The sequence below is a fragment of the Bos indicus x Bos taurus genome, chromosome 21 (assembly GCF_003369695.1).
Source record: "Bos indicus x Bos taurus breed Angus x Brahman F1 hybrid chromosome 21, Bos_hybrid_MaternalHap_v2.0, whole genome shotgun sequence".
Lineage (NCBI taxonomy): Eukaryota > Metazoa > Chordata > Mammalia > Artiodactyla > Bovidae > Bos > Bos indicus x Bos taurus.
In genome coordinates, this window is record NC_040096.1 from 24,311,354 (window position 1) to 24,336,127 (window position 24,774).

General features: G+C 39.3%; 1 protein-coding gene across 6 annotated transcripts in view; it reads right to left on the reverse strand.

Moving 5' to 3' along the window:
• Positions 1–24,774, reverse strand: part of ADAMTSL3 (ADAMTS like 3) — a 381,778-nt gene that overhangs the window by 150,306 nt on the left and 206,698 nt on the right. For 5 of the 6 annotated variants that reach the window (XR_003507318.1, XM_027520878.1, XM_027520880.1 and 2 more), the window contains exons 10-15: positions 16,195–16,306; positions 12,057–12,195; positions 10,453–10,503; positions 9,189–9,393; positions 5,346–5,493; positions 2,857–2,941 (exon numbers count right to left, since the gene is read on the reverse strand). Coding sequence is in view for 5 of the 6 variants with exons in the window: in XM_027520878.1 (XP_027376679.1) it covers positions 2,857–2,941; positions 5,346–5,493; positions 9,189–9,393; positions 10,453–10,503; positions 12,057–12,195; positions 16,195–16,306 (740 nt within the window). In the remaining variant the exon portion in view is untranslated. The remainder of the gene's footprint in view (positions 1–2,856; positions 2,942–5,345; positions 5,494–9,188; positions 9,394–10,452; positions 10,504–12,056; positions 12,196–16,194; positions 16,307–24,774) is intronic. The other variant, XM_027520883.1, reaches the window with a different exon arrangement.

A 24,774-nucleotide genomic window follows, 5' to 3' on the forward strand; every position in this document is an offset into this window, starting at 1 on the left:
TTTATAATAGCCAGGACATGGAAGCAACCTAGATATCCATCAGCAGATGAATAAGAAAGCTGTGGTACATACACACAATGGAGTATTAGTCAGCCATTAAAAAGAATACATTTGAATCAGTTCTAATGAGGTGGATGAAACTGGAGCCTATCATACAGAGTAAAGTAAGCCAGAAAGAAAAACACCAATACAGTATACTAACACATATATATGGAATTTAGAAATATGGTAACAATAACCCTGTATACGAGATAGCAAAAGAGACACTGATGTATAGAACAGCTTTTGGACTCTGGGAGAGGTAGAGGGTGTGATGATTTGGGAGAATGGCATTGAAACATCTATAATATCATGTATGAAACGAGTCGCCAGTCCAAGTTCCATGCATGATACTGGATGCTTGGGGCTGGTGCACTGGGACGACCCAGAGGGATGGTATTGGGAGGGAGGAGGGAGGAAGGTTCAGGATGGCGAACACATGTATACCTGTGGTGGATTCATTTTGATACATGTCAAAATCAATACAATATTGTAAAGTTAAAAAAAAAAAAAAAGAGACACAGACATATAGAACAGTCTTTTGGATTCTACGGGAGAGGGCGAGGGCAGGATGATATGGGAGAATGGCATTGAAACATGTAAATTGTCATATGTGAAATGAATCGCCAGTCCAGGTTCAACACATGATACAGGGTGCTCGGGTGCTCGGGGCTGGTGCACTGGGATAACCCAGAGGGATGGGATGGGGAGGGAGGTGGGAGAGGAGTTCAGGATGGGGAACATATGTACACCCATGGCAGATTCAAGTCAATGTATGGAAAAACCAATACAATATTGTAAAGTAAAATAAATAATTTAATTAATTTAAAAAAGAAAATTAAATTAACTGAGGAAGACTTTGTCAAACAAAACAGCTTTTCCTCAGTCCCTGAAGCTGTTCCTTGGTTTCCTGTGAAGTCTGAATACTACCTGCTGCACCTCTTCTTTATGGCTTTGCTTCCTTGCTCTTTCTAACAGTGAGCCTTCCTTGGATTTATTCCTTCCTCTGTTGACGACTCCTACTCTTTCATGGTCCACTTTTTTTTTTGAACACATGATCCACTTTAAAAAAAAATGTTTATTGATTTGGCTGCACTGGCTCTTTATTGCAGCATGGGGGATCTTCAATCTTCATCTTCAATCTTACTTGTGACATGTAGGATCTTTTTAGTGTCAGCATGCAAACTCTCAGTTGTGGTATGTGGGATCTAGTTCCCCGTCCAGGAATCAAACCTGGGCCTCCTGCATTGGGAGCTTGGAGTCTTAGTCACTGGACCACTAGGGCAGTTCCCAAGATTGACTTTTGACTCCACTTTTTCCTCTAAACCTCCACATCCATCATGAGCCAAACACTTCTCTCTTCAGTCAGTTACTCTGGGGTCATTCACCTCATGGTGTTCACAATGTCTTCTGGGTTCACATCCAGATGTTCTGCACATGTCATAAGTGTGATGTGGCAGTTCTCTTGGCCCCCTTGGTCACTGGAAGCAAGGTGCCTTCTCAAAGAAAAGGAATCCATGTGCCCAAGGGGCTCACTGCTGGGATGCACCACAGTGAAAAGGGACATTGACGGATGAGAGCCTGTTCTGAGAGGAGCAACAGGGTTGGTAAGGGACTTAAAAACAATACACAAAAACTGCTGAAAAGGCTAAGAATGATGAACCTGGGAAAGATAGTACTCTAGGGATTCAGTTTTCTGCAAATTTGTGAAAACTTGTCACGTGGGATGAGGCATAGATGTGTGTGTGTGTGTGTGTGTGTGTTTTCAGAAAGCAGAAATTGGAAGGAGGTTATATTTTGGCTCAAAAGGAAAAAAATACTGCAAATAACTCAGGTTGTTCAATCCAAAAAGAGCTCTCAATGCAGTGAACTGTGCCCTTGCCGAAGGTGTTGAAGAGAGAGACTGGCCACCCAGCCTCTGAGATCCGCTTTCCTCTGACCCTCTGTGAATTGTTCTCCCTGTGACAGCCTGTCAGCACGGCAGGCCTCACATATCTGATGTGGAATCAGCTGTCCTGTCCAATTCCTCAAGTCTATCACTGATGCTGTTTTGCTTCTAGATTCCTGGGTAAGAGTCAACGTCTTTGATTCCTTGCTCTCTTTAGGTCCCCATACCTTCACGTCCAGAATGTTTCTTGACATGCTCTTGATACTGTATCTCCATGGATACCATGACAGCCCAAACTTGCCAAATCCCATGTGGACAGAAGTCAATGGATTTTTTATCTCTCTGGAGATTAAGCCTGGCCTTCTCATTTTATAAGTAAGGAAAATAAGACACAGGAAAAATGAAAGACTTATTTACGGTCACATGGTTACAAGTGGTGGTTCTAGGCTCCAAGACTCCTGGCGCCATGTTCTTCCACGCCCCATACCACAGCAGCTCTGGGAGTTCTCCTGATAATCACTCGGGCCATCATGTTACATTTCAGCTTAACTAGTTTGATAAACAGTGGCCATGTCTTATCCATGGAATGATCACTTTATTTGGTTAACACTGTGATGGTCTTTGGTCAAATCATACGCATTAATCTAGATCTAGATATTACCCCCAATCTGGTAACTATAACAGAATACTGAGTCTGCTTTGAGTTAAAAGGCACTGTTCTTTTCTGTGCTTCTCGTAGATGTTGCCAAAGTAAGACTGCTGAATTGTGCAATAGAAGAGAATTCTAGCCAGTTCAGGCTCTCTAGAGTCTGCAAATCCAGGTCATTTGGATTTGAAACATATCATTGTACTCCAATGAGTACAAAAATGACATATATCATGTTAACTGGCTAGGCCCTGAATACTCCCATAAAAGGTCCTGGACTCACGTTGGTTCTTCTGTTGCTATTCTGGTCTCTTCTAGTTCTTGAGCTTGTTTCAGCCAAGGTAATTTAGCTTCCACTGGGCTTTTTTCTAAGGAAAAAGGAACATAAACAACAAGCTTAATTACTCTTAATCATTCAAGAGTTGGACATGTGATTGTTATTTATTGGAGATTTCATCAATTTTTTTTTTCAAATGAACAGTGCATGAAGTGGCTTCTGGACAGAAGCAAAAATTTCTGTCATGTATTTTTTAAATTAACACATTATCAGAATGCAACCAAACAATCTCATGACACAGTTGAATACATTCTCCAAGTTAGCATAAAAACACCTTGTATCAGTACCAGTCTCTGTTGTTTGCATACTAAAGCTCTGATTTCAACCAGATCAGTTTGCTTTCTTTTGCCACACAGTTTTTGCCACTGAGTGAAGAAATTAATAGAGACAAGCAAATAACATAGAAGGCTTAGAAAATTGTGAGGAGGAAAGTCTGTACTATGGTTTACTCAAACTTTAAAATGTTGTAGTTGTTAAGAGAGATGATTACCAATTACAATTGGCCTGCAGGAGCAAGCTGGTGCCCTTCTCTGTCCTTTGAAGCTTCCTAAGATGTGAAGAAAGCATCTAATTATGAAGTGAGAATGGAAATAATTTTGGACTGCTTTGGAGAAATCACAGACGCTAAGAAAGTGGCTATAAAAGTACCACTGACTGCAGAAAAGGAGAAAAGACTTCCCTGAAGAAGTTATATAATCAGTATTTGTACCTTGCATGGAAACCAGTGATTTTTCCAGAAGACAGACATCATGAAAGAAATGAAGAATTAGTTGCTTATGAGGCTATTTGTATGAAGAATGCACCCAGAAATCATGAAGAAGAATCTTACCATCCTCTCTAATGGGCTAATAAGGACGGTTCCTTGGCACTGACACTTGGAAGTAATTCTTTTTCCATTTCCAAAAGGAAATACTTGTCACAAGGATTGGTAATACCTTACTAAAGTGCGTGTATGGAAATAATCCTGTCAAGAGGGGAACACATACATACCCAAGAGGTGGTGCCAAGGTTTGTTCACCCATGGATGCTACCCATGTCTGCTAATTCATGTGGAACAAATGGAACCACACAAAAATTTCTGAGTGCATCTATACATCTAGACTGGAGATTTAGTCTGTAAATCTAGACTTTCAGTCTAGAAAGTCTTCTTTGTTCATGGTAGACGATAGGACGTATGATGAAGAGGACACTGTTCCTTCCACTCTGGTGGAAAGCACGTAGGAATCTTCCTATTCCTCTCTCTCTTCATCTTCCTCCTCCTTTTTCTTCAAAGCAGGCACTGCATCACGTGATTTTATATCCACTTCTTTCTGGAGGTATTTCTTATCTGATCTCCAGTAGCATATTGGGCACCTACTGACCTGGGGAGTTCATCTTTCAGTGTCCTATCTTTTTGCCTTTTCATACTGTTCATGGGGTTCTCAAGACAAGAATACTGAAGTGGTTTGCCATTCCCTTCTCCAGTGGACCACGCTTTGTCAGAACTCTCCACCATTGTGGTTCATAGTTTCATTGAGTTAGACAAGGCTGTGGTCCATGTGTTATGTCCACTAAGAAAGGTTAATATAAGCCTACACAGACAGGAGCCACTGTACCTATACAGTAAGTCTCCTACATACGACCCTTCAAGATGTGAACTTCCAAAGATGTGAATGTGCAGCTGGTTTAGCATGGAACCAGAACTTGTGCCATAAACATCAGGCATGAGTGACACTGCAGCCTGTCTTCCGCATCCTATTGCCAACAATCCTTCAGCTCGACCATCTCCCACCCCCCTCCCTCCTCCAGTCAGTAACTCTTCTTGCCTGTTCAATTGATGCCAGCCCATGTTCTATACTACTGTACTTCTTAAGGTACTTACTGTAAGATTAAGAGTGTTTCCTTTGTGCCAGTACCATACTATCTTGATGACTGGATGGGATGGGGAGAGACGTAGGAGGGGGGTTCAGGATGGGGAACACACGTACACCCGTGCAGATTCATGTCAATGTATGGCAAAACCAATACAATATTCTAAAGTAATTAGCCTCCAATTAAAAAAAAAGTGTTTCCTTTATTTATTTTTTAAAAATGTATTGTTTGTGTGAAAAGCATGATAAACCTATTACAGTACACTACTATATAACTAATTGTGTTAGTTGGGTACCTAGGCTAACTTTGTTGGACTTACAAACAAATTGGATTTATGAACCAGCTCTCAGAATGGAACTCGTTCGTATGTAGGGGACTTACTGCACTGAATCAACAAGATCTAAGTTTCTCTTCAAGATCAATTAATGACATAGGTTTAACTTCTTTATCTAGGTGGACATGTCAATCTGTCAGTGAACAGTTTTTGCAAGAAAGTTAGTATGTTTAAATGCAAATGCTGCAGTATTAGTAAGAGACCTGGAAAGCACCACCTGATTTCACTTTAAAATGCACCACAAATTTACCTTTTGGTTTATAACAGGGGATGGGAATGATACATTCTTCTTTGATGTGTAACTTCAGTTGTGGGTTACAGCCGCCAACATGCTGCCCACGGTGGTTGATACACAGCACAACTCGATAACGTAACCCTCGGCCACAAGTCACTGTGCACTTCAGAGACAAAAAGAGAAGCCAATGAAATTCTACACGAATATTAAACACAAAAGGTCATCAGATAAACATTACATAAGGAACGGGGTGGAGGCTAATTTCCCATGATTCTTTATGCTTCAGGGCCCCTCCCTTGCAAGATTACTTCCAATTCTCACTTTGAAAAGTATTTCAGGTGATGTCACAGCACAAGAACTATTGAAATGCCCTAAAATCTTTCTATACAAATATGAAAGAAACTTAATATAGGTTTTTCTCAAACTTGATTAAAAATTTACACATCATCCAAAACAATCTGTAAAGACAAAAGAAACCTTTTGAAATAGTTAATTAAAAAGATATCAAATTTTGCTCAACCATGCTACAGGATTACCTTTCTATTCTGTGTATAGAAACTTATCTTGCAAAAATATCATATGAAAAGGCTCTCTAAGAGTATTCAGCCAAAAATGTAGGAAAAAATACTACAGGTGTAATAAGGCAGTTAAAATGAATGAAAACATTATGTTATTTTCTCTAAATTTTGTGAATTTTGTGTTGCCAGCATTTCTTTTCTTGAATAATTTGTTTATGATTTAGAAGGTACTTTTTTTTGCCTATGAACGGAATTTTCTCAAGTCATGAATATCCAGGATATCTTTGCAGTATATGTACATTATGTTGGTAAGTATATATGTATGTATGCGTGTTTGTCTTTTTTAATCAAGACTAGTTTTTAGGACTCCTTAAGGTTTACAGAAAAATTGAGCAGCGATTATAGTGCAATAAAATAAGATAATTAAAAAAGAGAAAAACTGACCAGTTAGTATAAGAGTTCCCATATGCCCCCTCTCCCTTACACACAGTGAAAGTGAAAGTGAAGTCGCTCAGTCGTGTCCGACTCTTAGCAACCCCATGGACTGTAGTCTACCAGGCTCCTCCCTCCATGGGATTCTCCAGGCAAGAGTACTGGAGTGGGTTGCCATCCCCCAATATTAATATCTTGCATTATTGTGGTACCTTTGTTACAACTGATAAACCAATACTGATACATTATTCTTAACTCAAGTCCAGAGTCACATTAGGGTCGTCAGCTTTAAAACACGTAATTTCTTACAATTTCATTATTCTAAATAAACATTTATTTAGATACTCAATATTTGTGTTTTGTATTCTTTTTTCTTAAAAAGTCACCTCCTTGGTAGGGGAGGGATGGACTGTAAGCCTGAGATTAGCAGATGTAAACTGTTGCATATAGGATGGATCAACAAGGTCCTGCTGTATAGCACAGGAAACTATATTCAACATCCTGTGATAAAGCATCCTGGAAAAGAATATGAAAAAGAATGTATATAAATGTATAACTTGATCACTTTGTTGTGCAGCAGAAATTAACACAACATTGTAAGTCAACTACACTTGAACAAAATAAAATTTTTAAAAAGTCACCTCCATATTGTTTAAACTTCAGGCCCCACCAATCCTGGATCCACCCCTGGGAGAAGTCAAGAGGCCTTGGGCACGTGCCACAGAACAGACAGTGCTCTGCAGACGTGATCTCACCAAGGGTTCTGATACATTGGCAGGTCAACAGCTTCATTCCTATTTAACAGATGAGCCAATCAACAACCCGCCAACTAAGGACCTTCCTCAAAGTCAAGTAGTTCCTAAGAGGCCAAGTGGAATTCCATCCCAGAGCCTCCTGCTGTCAAAATAATGACTTCACCACTGCTTCATAAAGCTTGAAGATTCTTTCCTAAGTCCATAGATGTTTCTTAAAATGTCAGAGAAGAGTTTCAGAAGATATGGAGGCCTTTTGCAGCATAGACCCATCTTCAAGAAATTCTTAAAGAGATGGGAATACCAGACCACCTTAACTGCCTCCTAAGAAACCTGTATGTAGGTCAAAAAGCAACAGTTAGAACTAGACATGGAACAATGGACTGGTTCAAAATTGGGAAAGGAGTACATCAAGGTTGTATATTGTCACCCTGCTTCCTTAACTTCTATGCAGAGTATATCATTTCAAATGCAGGGGCTGTATGAATCACAAGCTGGAATCAAGATTGCCAGAAGAAATATCAACAACCTCAGACACACAGATGATACCACCCTAATGACATAAAGTGAGGAGGAACTAAAAAGCCTCTTGACAAGGATGAAAAAGGAGAGTTAAGAAGTTGGCTTGGAACTCAACATTCAAAAAACTAAGATCATGGCATCCAGTCCCATCACTTCATGGCAAATAGAAGGGGGAAAAGTGGGAGTAGTGAGAAATTTTATATTCTTGGGCTTCAAAATCACCACGGATGATGACAGCAGCCATGAAATTAAAAGATGCTTGCTCCTTGGAAGGAAAGCTTTAACAAACCTAGACATTGTATTAGAAAGCAGAAACATTACTTTGCTGACAAAGGTCCATCTAGTCAAAGCTATGGTTTTTCTAGTAGTCATGTATGGATGTGAGAGTTAGGCTGGGCACCAAGGAACTGATGCTTTCGAACAGTGGTGCTAGAGAAGACTCTTGAGAGTCCCCTGGACAGCAAGGATATCAAGCCAAGTCAATCCTAAAGGAAATCAACCCTGAATATTCATTTGAAGGACTTATGTTGAAGCTGAAGCTCTTGGCCACCCGAGTAAAAGAACTGATTCATTGGAAAAGACGCTGATGCTGGGAAAGACTGAAGGCAAGAAGAGAAGGGGACGACAGGGGATGAAATGGTTAGACAGCATCACCAACTCAATGGACTTGAGTCTGAGTAAACACCAGGAGATAGTGAAGGACAGGGGAGCCTGGGATGCTGCAGTGCACAGGGCGCCAAAGAGTCAGACACAACTTAGTGACTGAACAACGGTATCTCAGTGGTTTCCAAATAGGCTGCCTGCCTCTGGGCTTTCCCAGCATCAGTCTATCTTACCTCATTTACTTAAAATATAAAACGTTTACTCTCTTCAACAAAAACAGTGAAGCTTCATAGTAACCACCGGATCAAGAATACACTTCTAGGGACTCCCTTGGTGGTCCAGCGGCTAGAACTCAGCCCTCCCAATGCAGGAGGCCTAGTTTCAATCCCTGGTCAGGGAACAAGATCCCATATGCCACAACTAAAGATTCCTCATGACACAACTAAAAAGAGCCTGCATGCCACAGGAAAGATGGAAGATCCCACATGCCTCAAGTAAGATCTGGTGTAGCCAAATAAAATAAACAAATATTTTTAAAAAGAACACACTTCTAGTGTCAGTTTTAGCATCTCTGTCTTAATCTTCCAATTCTTAATAACATGAGTTCTGTCTTAACCCAGATGAATTAGGGCCTTTTCAACCTCCAGTCATTCTGTGTCAGATTTCTGCTTTACTCCACCATCCTGGCTTAGCCATACCACACATTGATGCCTTCTCTAGGCTCCTGCATGGTTAAAGTCTGCGGATCTGAAATATGGGTTAAGCACCACAAGGGCAACAAAGACTTTCCAAATAACTGTTTCAATCCCTGTTCCTTTCAGATTGGTTCTCAATAATTCTTACCTGCTCTGATGCCTCCAACATTCTCCCTCACAGCATCCTTCAACTGTCTTCTCAGCTCTTCAGGAGTAGGAACCATGTTCACATACAACTTCTGCATCCGCCATGTTGCCCAGTACAGTACTGGCCACAGAGCAAATAATCATTAAAGTCTGAGACTGAATTAAAGGTGGCATGTTCTCAAATCTTACCTGAGACCACTCCATGGCAATCCACTTGGGACAGTCGAACAGATTGCAGGTTTGCATCACCTTGGGTTTGGGTGCATACATGCACTTCCATTCTTCCACTTGAAGTATCTCTCCATGCATGGACTCCTCCACACACACAAAGGTCCGTCTCTGAATCCCGCCTCCACAGGACACTGAACATGCAGTCCAAGGGTTATGTTCCCAGCTCAAAAGCAAAGAAGTGAAAACACATTATTCATTTGTTGCTTGCTTCAAGTTTGCAAAGTTGATTGCAACAAGTACAGCCATAGACTTTAATCTTAACTACTACACACACTGTATTGTCTTAACTCCTTGGTCCTAAAGGTTATTGTCAAATGGGAGTAACACACCTGCCCCAGTGTATTATAACAACAGGGCCGTTGTGTGAAAGCATCTTCAATCTGACTCTAAAGTATAAAGCACCAATGGAGAGTATTACCAGGGAATCATACATACTCCAAGTCAGAAAGAATCATCCTAACATGTCTAGGTATAAAAGGGAATGCAAATATCTAATCAACTGGAATGTGTTAGCTTACTCTGCAATGTGCTGTGCTTAGTCACTCAGTCATGTGTGACTCTTTGCAACACCATGGACTGTAGCCTGCCAGGCTCCTCTGTCCATGGGGAGTCTCCAGGCAAGAATACTGGAGTGGGTTGCCATGCCCTCCTCCAGGGGATCTTCCCAACCCAGGGATCAAACCCAGGTCTTCCACATTGCAGGCAGATTCTTTACTCACTGAGCCACCAGGGAAGTTCCCCTCTACAATACCTAGATATAAATTCATGCTTGACATCTCCAGCGACATCTCCAGTGACATTTCAAATATTACCTTTGAGGCAGCCTATTCCATCTAATTCTTAGAAAAATATTATTATGTAATTAAAGTCTTTGTTCCCTTAGCTCTCTGTAAAGGGTCTAGTCTCATACATTTAAGACTACTGCCACAGATACTATGGGCTTCACCGGTGGCTCAGACAGTAAAGAGTCTACTTGCAGTGTGGGAGACGCAGGTTCCATCCCTGGGTTGGGAAGATCCCCTGGAGAAGGAAATAACAACGCACTCCAGTATTCTTGCCTGGAAAATCCCATGGACTGAGGAGCCTGGTAGGCTACAGCCCATGGTGTTGCAAAGAGTTGGACACGACTGAGCGACTTCACTTTCACCTTTCACAGATACTAAAGCTCCTTGAAAACTGATTAGAGCATATTACAGAAAGGAAAAGGAAATATGTAACTCACCGAGGGAGAGGCTGGAAGTGGTCATAGGGCATGATCTCTTTAAATCCATCGCTAGAAATGAAATCGTGAGAATATAATTACTACTCAATACATTTACTCATTTGACTAGTATAGATGTCATATGACAAAATACAGAGCTCTTTCAAATTATATTGACACTTAATATGCCAACTTTTCTGAACCATTTCCCCCCAAATTCCCTTTCCACTTGCACACTTCTGCTACCGTCTCCTTAATTTTTAGGAACATCTCTGATATACAACTTACCCAATTCTATATGAAAGTGAAGCTAGCAGTATATACTCATTAAAGTAGTATATGTTCATCATCTCTTAATTTAGATAAATCTATTTATTCCCTTTTATCCTCTTAAATTATTGTGATAAAATATATTCATGATATTAACACAGTCTAATTAGCAGGATCTTTAGAAAATCACTTTGTTTAACAGATTCTATCTTTTGAAAAGGCCTCTATTTGTGATTGTGTACACGTGGGATTACAGGAAATGCACAGCTTCGTGATGGGAAATGAAATCCACTGAGAACACTTCCCTTTCCACTTGCACACTGCCTCAGCCAGCTGGCAGAGAGCTGGGGGATTCTGGGACTTGATAGTGTGCTGTTATTTTAGGATCCTGTAGCAAAGCCAAGAAACTTACCCAATCCAACTTCCCCAATCCAGAAGCTGGATTGCCAACTTCTGGCAATCCAAGTCACCAGGTACTAAATTATGCAGCAGGATGGTTTATGCATAGCTTTTCTACTCTGGCAGTCAAACTCTGCATTTCCTGCACTATGTATTATTTATACTGAGTTTAAGGTGAACACTTCAAAAGTCTAAATGTGGTCATCGGTAACTCAGTTTAAAAAGCTAAAATGGTGAATTATCTATATTCACAGCTGGTAGGTGGATTAGATGTACTTAAATGAAGAGACTTTTCATGTTGTATACACAAGACGTGCTCAGAGAGATTCATGACAAAAAGTGAAAGGTCACAGGTCATGGACACAGAGCCCACAAGCACGAACCAGATGAATGAGCAGATGAGCCTAATGCCTCCTGACCACGGTTATAAATGGGTTCGCAGGTACCTGCCACCAGGGTACGTTCAAGATCATGCAATGCAACTGTGTTGCTTGATAAGGATGGATCAGTCCCAGCTGCTGTTGATTTCTTTTTTTTAATTTTTAATTGGAGAATAATTGCTTTACAAAATTGTGATGGTTTCTGCCATCCATCAACATGAATCAGCCTGTGTCATACAGCAAATTCCCACCAGCTGTCTGTTTTACATATGGTAATGTATGTTTTCATGTCACTCTCTCAACTCATCCCACCCTCTCCTTTCCTCATTGCGTCTACAAGTCTGTTCTCTATGTCTGTGTCTCCATTGTTGCCCCGCAAATAGGTTCATCAGTACCGTCTTTCTAGATTTCATATATATGTGTTAATATATGATATCTGTCTTTCTTCCGACTTACTTCAGTCTGTATAACAGGCTCCAGGTTCATACACCTCATTGGAACAGACTCAACTGCATTACTTTTACTAGCAGAGTAATATTCCATTGTATACATGTACCAAAGGGCAGTGATACAAACCTTGATGGGCAAGGATCCATGCTGCATTCCTTCAGTTTGGGTTTTGGTTTCACATTTTCAGGATAGTAATGGCAATAATGGTCAGGAACCACCCTCTTCAAGCGGATATCCACACATTCAGCAGAATTGAGCTGATACCCTAAAGCAGCAGAACAGGAATGTCTGAGTATTGCATTCATTTGGGATTTCCTTGGCAATGTGATTGCTTGCCACACATTTTTTTCTTTCTTCTTTAGGAAACTCAACTCAGTGGTTCTCAACCCTGGTTGTATAACAAACAGAACCATGTGGGAGCCTTTAACACATACCAGCACCCAGGTCCCCTCCTGGTCCAATGAAATCAGAAGCATTACAGTCAAGAAATCAGCATTCCCACAGGTCAAAGTGGGAGGAGTGGGTCCTATCTGTTCCCATGGTCACATTGTAACTGAAGAAATACGGCTGTTCCTTTATTCCCAGGCTACCTAGAAGGTAGAAGCAGCAGATGCCCACTGCTTAATTGGAAGAGGGTGTAAGGTGCTTTAGGAAAAGCACTTATGGAGAGCTAGCAATTGGACTGAACGCTGATTGCAGTTTCCCAAGCTCCTTTAGGTTTACAGTTACTGTGGGGAGCGAATAAGAGCAAGAGTGTCAAAGCTTTGTTAAAAATGTAAATCTTTAAACAATGGCTGGGGGATATGGTACAGCAGCAGCAGAAAAGTTATGACCAACCTAGGCAGCATATTAAAAAGCAAAGACATTACTTTGCCAACAAAGGTCTGTCTAGTCAAAGCTATCGTTTTTCCAGTAGTCATGTATGGATGTGAGAGTTGGACTACAGAGCAAGCTGAGCACCAAAGAATTGATACTTTTGAACTGTGGTGCTGGAGAAGACCCTTGAGAGTCAGAAAGGAGACAGAAAGGATATCCAACCAGTCAATCCGAAAGGAAATAAGTCCTGAATACTCATTGGAAGGACCGATGCTGAAGCTGAAAACTCAATGTTTTGGCCACCTAATGCAAAGAACTGACTCATTTGAAAAGACCCTGATGCTGGGAAAGATTGAAGGCAGGAGGAGAAGGGGACGACAGAGGATGAGATGCTTGGATGGCATCATTGACTCAATGGACTTGAGTCTGAGTAAACTCTGGGAGTTGGTGATGGACAGGGAGGCCTGGTGTGCTGCAGTCCATGGAGTTGCAAACAAAAGAGTCAGACATGACTGAGCGATTGAACTGAACTGAACTGAACTGAGCAGCAACAACAACAACAAAAAAAAGACTTTTTAAAAAAGACTCTCGGGTTCTTCTAAGATGACTGAAATGTTTGACCAAGATTGAGAATGACTACTTGCATTATAACTCGCATTATAACTGATTTGTGTTATACTTGGCACTTACTTTTTAAGATTTTTGTTTTGATATGGACCATTTTATTTTTAAAGTCTTAATTGAATTTGCTATAGTAGTGTTTCTGTTTTATGTTTTTGTTTTCTTTTTCGCCACAAGGCATGTGGGATCTTAGTTCCTCAACCAGGGATCAAACCTGCAACTCCTGAATTGGAAGGCAAAGACCACTGGACCACCAGGGAAGTCCCTGTTTTTAGCACTTATGATTAGAAAGTTATAATAGACTCCTTTGAAAATTTTTGGAGCTCATGTACAGAAGGTTAGTTATTCAGTGTCATATCTCTTTACTGTTGTCATGGCATTGTGCAAGGCTCTTGTTTCCTTATATTTCCCCTCCTTCCATTACAATCCCCCAGAGACATCTATTTATTGTTAATGTGTTAAATATACATCTGTCTTTTGTAATGTTGTTTCATGTGTATCTGCTTTGACTAAATGATACTGAGTCTTAAATCATCTTCTCTTTTCTACTTTTCCCACTCAACGTTACATTTCTGAGAAGTACCCTTGTACTGAGCTTTGTTTCGTTCTTCTGTATAATATTCCATTGCTAGTACACTTGCCTGGAAAATCCCATGGACGGAGGAGCCTGGTAGGCTGCAGACCATGGGGTCGAGAAGAGTCGGACACGACTGAGCGACTTCACTTTCACTTTTCCCTTTCATCCACTGGAGAAGGAAATGACAACCCACTCCAGTGTTCTTGCCTGGAGAATCCCAGGGACGGGGGAGCCTGGTAGGAGGCCGTCTATGGGGTCGCACAGAGTCGGACATGACTGAAGCGACTTAGCAGCAGTAGCAGCAGCAGCAGCAGTACACTTTACTCATTTCCTGCCCTGGGGTTACCTAGGTTACCTCTGACAACAACGAACTTTCTAACTGGGGAAATAGCATTTTCTATACAGGGGAACAAAACCCTCCCATCTGCATCTCCCCCTGCCTCATAAGCCTTCAAAGAAGAAGGAATGAAGATTTATTCCTGATTCTATTCAGTTTGTACAGTCTCTGAGGAAAGTGAACATTCCATATCTATGAGAGCTGTAAATTCAAAAAACAACTCACAAAATGATGTTTCTATTTCCTGAAAGATCTGATTCCAAGGTTTCTGTCACTATGTAAGTGTCATGTTAAGTTTTTTAAAAAGGTAATTTTTCAAAACCAGAATGAGCTCTTCAGAAGAAAAAAAAAAGTCCAAAAGTAAGTTCTCAGCCTTAGTCAACTGGTATAAAGTTCCAAAAATACATTTAAAGGCCCAATGGCTGAGAGCAATCTGATTTTATAAAACACTAGACAGCTTCCTACAAGTTGTGGCTTAAATGTAAGCTGAGTGTAAAAGGACAGACTGGTATGCATTATAAAAAGCAAGGTCAAAAACCACAGGAACGAAAATCCAAATGGCGTCAATAAAAAATGACTTGGGCACCAATATCTGCCAGAAAGTCTGCAACATCAGATGGCAATGCCAGTCCGGGTACTTTCCCTGAACTAACCTCACGTGTCCCACACAGATGACTGCAGGCAAGACCAGGGAAGTCCACCCAAGTACTTGGAGACCAGCATACTAGTCTTCCTCATTATCCCAAACTCTGAAATGCCATTTACATAAATCATGTAGATTCAATTACTAATATAATTAGATTTTGGTAATGCTTTCCTTGTGGGTTTTATGTATGTGTATTTTCCCCAAAATAATAACAGAATGAAATTATAGCTCTTCGAGTCAAAGAAAAATTTCTTTGTTCTAAATGGAAACATATTTCTAGAAGGAGACAAAGAGCATACAGGTGTTTATAATTTGGGGGGAGAGACAATTAATTTTCCTCCTTAATTTTGTCACAGTACACAGATAACTAAAAGAGAAAGAAATAAGACAGACTGCTTTGGGGGGGTTCAGGATTGGGAACACGAGTACACCCATGGCGGATTCATGTTGATGTATGGCAAAACCAATACAATATTGTAAAGTAATTAGCCTCTAATTAAAATAAATAAATTTAAATTAAAAAAAAAATTAAGAACAAATGTACTAAAATTCTGCCCGTATACAGAAAATGGCAGGATGTTGGGGGAAACTCCAAAAGGAGCCTAACATGTTCCTTCTGTCCTCACAGACAACGCCATCTTTGGTGATGGACTCACAGCCAGGCGATTCCCATGAAAGTTGGAATCCTGACCAGCAGGGCTGATTGTGGCTTTCCTTGGGCATCCAGATACGAGAAAACCTATTCTACTCCCAAGAACTGAGCCAACTGAACTAAGCTGAGTCCCACTGTACATGTCCCTCCCAGAATGGAAAGCATCTCTTTTAACTTTGGTGTCCAAATGAAAACACATATTTAACTGTGTGTGAAAGCTAGAAAATAAATTAAAACTAAAGAGATATTTGTTGTTTTTCTCATGGATAATTAGAATCAAAAAGAATTCTTTAGGATTAGAATTTTAAAAGACATAGAATTTGAAAGCCTCCCTATCTCTTTGCTCTTATTTTGGGGTCCATGAGAGACATGCAAACATGTTTCCAGTTCTTTGATCAAAGGAAAGGGTGTTCTCTAAATCCAGTTTTCACCTGTTTTCAAGAATAAGGCAGATGCATGTTCATTAACCCCACTGGGTCCCAGGCTGTGGAGTAAGATGCTGCATGATTACACGTCTCTAATTAGCACACTAACTTTAAAGTCAGCTTCAAAAACACAAACATGTCATTTTTAACTCTGAGCTCTAAATATTTAGGAACAAAGCCTGTGCCTCACCTCCTCCACATGTCACAGTGCAGGGAAAGAAGTCAGTTTGTCTCCACTGATGGCTGATCGGCTGGTAGAAGAAGAACTGGACCACACTGTCCTTAGCCACAGTGTACCTGGTCTGGACAGAGAGAACTGTGATAACATATCTGCATGCAACGAAACAGCTCCTTCCACATCTTTCAACATGAGGTGAATACAATTCACCTAGGTAGATAAATGTGTCTATCACAACACACTCTCGTACACGAAGATTCCCAGAATGTTAAGATGTGATAGCATGTCAATTAAATTTGTCATAAACGGAATTTCAGAAGATCTTCAACCATTCCTCCTGGAGTCATTTTCCCAGGTAATTCCATGCTTGTGAATGAGTTCACAAAAATGTAGGCAGACTTAAAATTTATTGGCATATAGTTGCTTTATAATGCCATTAGTTTCTACTGTACAGCAAAGTGAATCAGCCATTTGTATACTTACACCCCCTGTTTTGGATTTCTTTCCCATTTAGGTCATCACAGAGCATTTTCCCTGTGCTATATATAGTAAGTTCCTATTTGTTATCTATTTTATACATAGTAGTGTATATATGTTGGAGAAGGAAATGGCAACCCACTCCAGGAGCCTCGTGGGCTGCCGTCTATGGGGTCACACAGAGTTGGACACGACTGAAGTGACTTAGCAGTGTATATATGTCAATCCCAGTCTTCCAATTCATCCCACCTCCTCTTCCCTGCTTGGTATCTGTAAGTTTGCTCTCTACGTTCATGTATTCCTTCTTTGCAAATAAGTTCATCTGTACCAATTTTTTTTCAGAGTTTTTAGTTTAACATTTTTTCTTCCTGATACATATGATTTTAATTTCTATGAGAACAGGAACTGAGATGTAATCTGGGTTTGCTTACAACATGGAACATTTTAGGAATCTTACATTTTTAATAACAACATCCCTAAGCATCTTTTAGCAGAGCCTTCTGAAAGCACAATTACAGAAACTCAAAACGTACACAAATCCACAGTGTTTGCATATGAGCCTTGCTGCGTCTAGTTAACAGAGAGAAGGTGCATCGCTGAGCATAAGAAGGCAGTTACAGACAAAGATAAGTTTACTCTCAGATTATTTTATTTCAGCAAGTCCTCTCCCTTCTTCTTTCTTTTCTTCTCTACTGATTGAACAAATGAGTGAATTGATGAAAAGTCCTGGAATGCAACACAAAAAGAAAAATAGAGGGAAAACAAAGATTAAGCTTATGGGGAACAGAACCAGAAATGCCAGTATTACATGGAGTTAAAGAGAAAGAACAGAGGGACTTCCCTGGTAGTCTAGTGGTTAAGACTCTGTGCTTCCACTGTGAGGGGTGCAGGTTTGATCCCAGGTCCGGGAACTAAGAGCCCATGAGCTGTGCAATGTGGGAAAGACAGAAGTACTCAGTCTAAAATATTCATAAAGTTCTGAGCAGACATCATAAAAAAATGCAACAACAAAGACAAAGAGAAATTCTAAAAGTCATCAGAAAAAAGACGATTCCCTACAAAGGAGTGAGAATCAGAATAGCATCAGATTTCTCATAGGCAATAATGGATACAAGAAAACGAACACCTTTAAGACGATGAGGGACAATAGTTTTTAATCTAGAATTCTACAACCAAATTATTCACTACCAATCAATGATCAGTTGTCAACTTATGAACAATCTAAGATCAAATTAACAATCAGTAATCAGTGAACTAAAGTTTTCCTCAGAGACAAAATGACAGAAACTTGACCACTCAAAGACTAGAAAAAGAAACTACTTAAGGGTATACTGAAAAAGAACTAATATAAATGCATAAGAAAGTAATGAGATGCAGGAAGCAGTAATGATGAAATGATCAGTAAAGCTTATTAGTAAATATAAATAAGAACGGACTGAAAAAGAAAAGTTTGATGTACTTACTTATAAAACAGTAAAAAAGTTGTAAAATTATCAAATGAAAAATTCCGGACAGGAGATGTGTGTGGAAGAAGGGAGAGTTACAGGGATGGGATGAGGTTACAGAGTCAGAAAAGACTTCTAAGGAGTCTAAGAAGTTAAGAGTTTTTTAGATTCACGAAGCACCATGAAGCTCAAGCAGAAGAAAGTTACTAATTACATCATAGTCAAATTGATGAAAAACCAAGAGAAAATGGTTGAAAACAGACAAATAAGATACATTACCTTCTAAGGGACAAAAATAAGTCTGACAGCTGATGTCTCAACAGAATAAATGGAAGCCAGAAGACAGTGGAGAGGTATCTTCAAGAAAGAGTTTCACAATGACAAAGAGGTCAAGTCACTACAAGAGCTAATGATTCTAAAAGTTAGCGTACCTAACCACCAAGCTTCAAAATATGTAATTCACAAGTTGACAAGAATAGAAACAATACAGACACCTCCACAGTCACAGTGGTAGTTTTATCAGGTCTCTTGTGGCAACAGAATACGGAGATAAAATTCAGTAAGGCTATACTTTTGAATAAAACCATTAATAAACATGACCTAATTGATATATGTAGAACACTGTGCCCAACAACAGAAGACTACATAGCATACTCTTCCAAAATTTGCCACAAATTGTTTTCACAAATTTTGAAACATTGAAATGATATAATGTTCTCTGACTACAGTAGAATTAAGGTATAAAATGATGTGATTTCTTGAAAATTCTGACATATTTGGACACTACACTTGTAAATATACTATAAGTCAAATAATATATCACTATGAAAATTATAATACAATTTAACTGAATGATGAAGGGAAAGATTTCATATTAAGCTTTGTGGAATGAACTTTAAGGCATGCTTTGAGGGAAATTTATAGAGTTAAAATTGTATGTTATGGAAAAATTGGATGAAAAATCACTGATCTAACCATCCATTTAAAAAATTAGAAAAAGAAAAGCATATTGGATCCAGAGAAAGTACAGAGATGGTAATAATAAAGACAAAAGCAGACATTAATGATATGAGGATTAAATTGCATATTAGTGGCTTATAAACCCGAACAGTGTTTCTCTGAAAAGTTTAATAAAATTGAAAGCCCTCCAACATGAATGATTAAAAAAAAGAGTAGGGACAAATAATCAATGTTAGGAATGAGACTCACCACAGATTCTCTACATAATGGAAGAAATAAGACAATACTATAAAAAAAAAAACTATGTCAATAACTTTCAAAAAGCTAGTTGAAATAGACAGGTTCCTTGAAACAAAACTGACACATAAGGAAATCAAACATCTGACTAATTAGATAACAGCAAACTTGCACAAACTGTTACAGAATAGAGGAAGTATTTCTCAATGTATTTTATAGTTTATTACAGGACGGTAAGATCAGTTTAACATCCCCAAATCAATGTAGTTCACTATATTAAAAGGAAAGAAAGAAAAAAACATAATCACTACTTCTATTGCACATTGTACAAATGTCCTAAGTAATGCAAGAAAGCTCCAATACTTGCCACCTGATGCAAAGAGCCAAATCTTTGGAAAAGAACCTGATGCTGGGAAAAACTGAGGGCAAGAGGAAAAGAGGTTGGCAGAGGATAAGATGGTTAGATAGCATCACTGACTCAGTGAACATGAATCTCAGCAAACTCCAGGAAATAGGGAAGGACAGGGAAGCCTGGCATGCTGCATGCAGTCATGGGGTCTCAAAGACTAGGACATGACTTAGTGAGTGAACAATAACAACAATCCAAGAAAATTTCTTTAAAGTATACAACAATTGGAAAAGAAGAAACCAAACTCATTATTTGTGGGTGTCATAATTGTGTATGTACATAATCCAAAAGAATTCACAAACTATTAGTATTAACATGTGAATGCAGTGAGAATATAATGTCAGCATATAAAAACCAGTTAGATTTTCATTCTCCAGCAGAAAACAAATAGAAAAAAATTTAAAACATTTACAATAGCATCAAAATAATAATCAAATATTTGGAAATTAATAAAAGATATGCAAAACACACACACTGAAAATTATAACCATTATTGAGAAGAATTTCAAAAGAACTAAATAAACGGATGAATATACCATATTTATGGACTGGAAGACAATATTGGAAGGTGAATTTTCTCCAAATTGACCTACAGATTTCAAAGCAATTCAAATCAAAATCAGCAGAATAAAAGTTTAGAAGCATATTTCAAAGTTGACATGGAAAGGGAAGAAGGCAAGAATATCAAAGATAGTCTTCAAGAACAAAGCTGAAGAAATTACACTGCCAGATATTGACTTGTTCTAATGTTACAGTAATTAAATCACAATGGTATTGCTGCATATAGATGAATAGTTCAGAAGAGAGTGTAAAAATAGGGCCACACATATATAGTTTGGAATTTAAGATAGATGGGGAAAGGATTGTCTTTTCCACCTAATGGTTTTGGCTCAACTGGATAGTCATGGGGAAAAAGATACTGATTCTACTTCATATACAAGTATCAATTCTAGTATATAGCTCTCAGTGTGAAAGGTAAAATAGTAATGTTTCTAGACAAAAATATACAATAATATTTTTATGATCCAGAATAAAGCAAAGATTTTCTAGCCAGGATACAAATAGCTTACACATAAAGTTTAAAATTAACAACCTATAGCACAACAAAATTAAGAACTTCTGTATGGGGACTGGTAGCCATAAATACATTTAATGGAGAACACAAGTTGAAAATGAATTAAGAATTTAACTCTAGAAATTAAAAATATAATACCAAGATAAAACCCATGTAAAGAGAAAAGAAACAAAAACTAAAATTTACATGAATAGAATTTTTTATAAACTCTGAGAGTTAATAAGACTAAAATCTAGTTCTTAGATACCTCAGAGACAAGCCTTTGAATGGTTTGAACAAACAAAAATTAGACAAGGAACCAGAGAACATGTTTAGGAATGAAAAAGACATAGGTACAGGTGAGTTTGTTTTTGTTGCTGTTTTGTTTAGTAATAAAGGAAGGCTATGATTACATTTCAAAAGTTAAATTAGAAAAATTAGATGAACTGGACACTTTTCAAGAAAATAATAAATTGCAAACGTTTCTACATCTGTGATTCACGGCACACACTTAAAATGAGATGGAATTCTGACCAAGAGGAGTGATGAGATAGGTAACTTTTATTTTCTGTTAGACACTGAACTGTATCCCCCACAAAAAGTTACGTTGAAGTTCAAACTCACAGAACCTCAGAAATGATCTTATTTGGAAATAGGGTTTTTGCAGGTCTAGTAAAGCCAAGATGAGGTCATTAGGATGGGCCCAACCCAGTGTGACTGGTGTCCTTATGTTACCGACCAGGGTTCTTGGCCTCCTTGATCAATAGAAATTGATCAGAGGCAATATAAAAAATTTAGGCAAGTCTTTATTGCAGCTCCTTCTGCAGCAGTGGGAGAGAGAACAAACAACAGATTCCCCAGCTCCCCGAGGGGGCAAGACGCAATCCTTTAAATGGGGTGAGGGTAGGGGTGTGTCCAGGGGGTCAGACTGGAGGGGTGACTTAGGTGGTTTGCCCACCCCTTAGGTAGTGATGTGTGCAGGGGGCATGCTCAGTACTCTGCCTTTGTTCCTGACACCCAGTTTTGCTCCTGACACCCATTTTTGCTCCAGGCTCTTCAAAAGCGGCAGTTGGGCTTTTCGGTCTCTTCGGATCTTTTGTCCAGAATCTGCCCCAACTGTGCATGCACAGTTATTTTTAGCCCCATATAATTTATTTGTATTTTGTCACATGAGAGGCGTGCAATCATTGCACTGAAAGGTTCCAGGTCCCAGCCTGTCTCACATTATATAAAGTGAGACATTTGGGCACAGATGTGGACATGCACAGAAGCAAAGTGATGTAAAGAAAAGGTAGAAAAGCTGAGGATTCAAGAAGTGAGGAGAGAGGCATAAACATATTCTCTTTCATATCCCTTTCAAGGAACCAGTCCTGCCCACATCTTGATTTTGGACTTCTAGCCTCCAAAACTGTGAGATCAATAAACAGCTATTGTTTAAGCCACCCAGTTTACTGTGCTTTGTTACTTTAGGTTCAGGAAGTGAATGCATGCACTGACTCTGAAAACTGTTCTGCTGTGTTTTGAAATACATGTGGACATGGGGATTTAGCCACCATCTGCACCACACTGCAAGGCTAAAATCTTCTCTTTGAGAGAGAGGAAAACATCAAACCCTCTCATCCTTGGGTAAGTTAGATGAGCTGCCATAGCTCCCCAGAAAGAAAAGACAGACCTTGTAAGTAGAAAACGTACACAGTATCCAGAGCTGTGGTTGGAGGAAACCAGAGCCAAAGGCTTGCCCAGCTGAAAACCAACACGAATGTACTTAGTGCCACTGAGCTGTACAGTGAAATATGGTGAAATAAAAACATTTTTCATTTTACCACAATAAAAAACATTTAAAAAAAAGAAATGAGAAAATATTTTTCTACAGAAATACAAAATATCCAAATAGAAAAAAAAAGATAGACAACTAACATAAAAAGGAAGATTTCAGACTATGAGGAAAACTTTTTTTTTCCTTGAAGAGGCACATACTTTTTAAAGAGGGGAAAAGCCACCAGCAATCTTTATTAAAATAGTTAACCATGGAAACTAGATTATTCTCATACACATATACTGAAAGCAGGTATTCACAAACATCTCCTTACAGATACTCAGTAAATTCTTACTGAAAGGATAGCGCCTCAGGGTCCAACCAATAAAGCACACAGCATCAACTACAGGCTTGAGACTCTCTACTGCTACATGGTGGCCACATACACATATTGCAGAAGCAAAATAAGAATATCTCAGGGGCTCACATGCAAAATACTGTGACTCAGTAACAGAGTGACAAGAGTCATCCACTAGAGATAGATCATTCAGGAAAATAAGGATGCTTAGTGAGAAATCCACTGGGAAGAAGAAAAAGTGCACTTTTTCAAGAAAGGTCCAATCAAGAAAATATAGCTTCTGAAAAAGTAGTAAAAAAGAAATTCCATCTAATTGGTGCAGTGAGTTGCCAGATTTCAGAATCGGCACAATAGCCACAAAAGAATCCAGCAGGCCATGGATGCCTTCATATTTTACTCATCACATCAGAATATAGTTGTTTTCAACCTTCCATTTATTAAAAGTCCATGTTGTTGCTGCTGTTGTTCAGTTGCTAAAGTGAGTCCGACACTTTGCGACCCCATGGAAGCAGTGCAACAGGCTTCCCTGTCCTTCACTATCTCCTGGAGATAGCGGAGACGTCCATGAAATGAGGCCTAATCTAGGAACTGTATGCAAAGTGTGCCTTTGTATTTCAGTGCACCCAGGACTGAGCAAAATTATTAACAGCACTCTGTGGGGTAGAGGTGATGGAGGTGATGGAATTCTAGCTAAGCTCTTTCAAATCCAAAAAGATGATGCAGTGAAAGTGCTACACTCAATATGCCAGCAAATTTGGAAAACTCAGCAGTGGCCACAGGACTGGAAAAGGTCAGTTTTCATTCTAATCCCAAAGAAAGGCAATGCCAAAGAATGTTCAAACTACCACACAATTGCACTCATTTCACATGCTAGCAAAGTAATGCTCAAAATTCTCCAAGCCAGGCTTGGAGAACCAGTATGTGGACCAAGAACTTCCAGATGTTCAAGCTGGATTAGAAAAGGCAGAAGAATCAGAGATCAAATTGCCAACATCCGTTGGATCATAGGAAAAAAGCAACAGAGTTCCAGAAAACATCTGCTTTATTGACTACACCAAAGTCTTTGACTGTGTGGATCACAACAAACTGTGGAAAATTCTTAAAGAGATGGGACTACCAGACCACCTTACCTGCCTCCTGAGAAATCTGCATGCAGGTCAAGAAGCAACAGTTAGAACCAGACATGGAACAACAGACTGGTTCCCAATTGGGAAAGGGGTACATCAAGGCTGTATATTGTCACCCTGTTTATTCAACTTACATGCAAAGTACATCATGCGAAACGCTGGGCTGGATGAAGCACAAGCTGGAATCAAGATTGCCAGGAGAAATATCAATAACCTCAGATATGAAGATGACATCACCCTTATGGCAGAAAGTGAAGAGGAACTGAAGAGTTTCTTGATGAAAGTGAAAGAGGAGAGTGAAAAAGTTGGCTTAAAACTCAACATTCAAAAAACTAAGATCATGGCATCTAGTCCCTTCACTTCATGGCAAATAGATGGAGAAACAGTGGAAACAGTGACAAACTTTTCCTTCAGCTCTAAAATCACTGCAGATGGTAACTGCAGCCATGAAATTAAAAGATGCTTGCTCCTTGGAAGAAAAGCTATGACCAACCTAGACAGCATATAAAAAGCAGAGACATTACTTTGCCAAGAAAGGTCCATGCATCCATGATTTATCCATTATGCATGTATGGATGTGAGAGCTGGACCATGAAGAAAGCTGAGTGCTGAAGAATTGATGCTTTTGAACTGTGGTGTTGGAGAAGACTCTTGAGAGCCCCTTGGACTGCAAGATCAAACCAGTCAATCCTAAAGGAAATCAGTCCTGAATATTCACTGGAAGGACTTGATGCTGAAGCTGAAACTCCAATACATTGGCCACTGATGC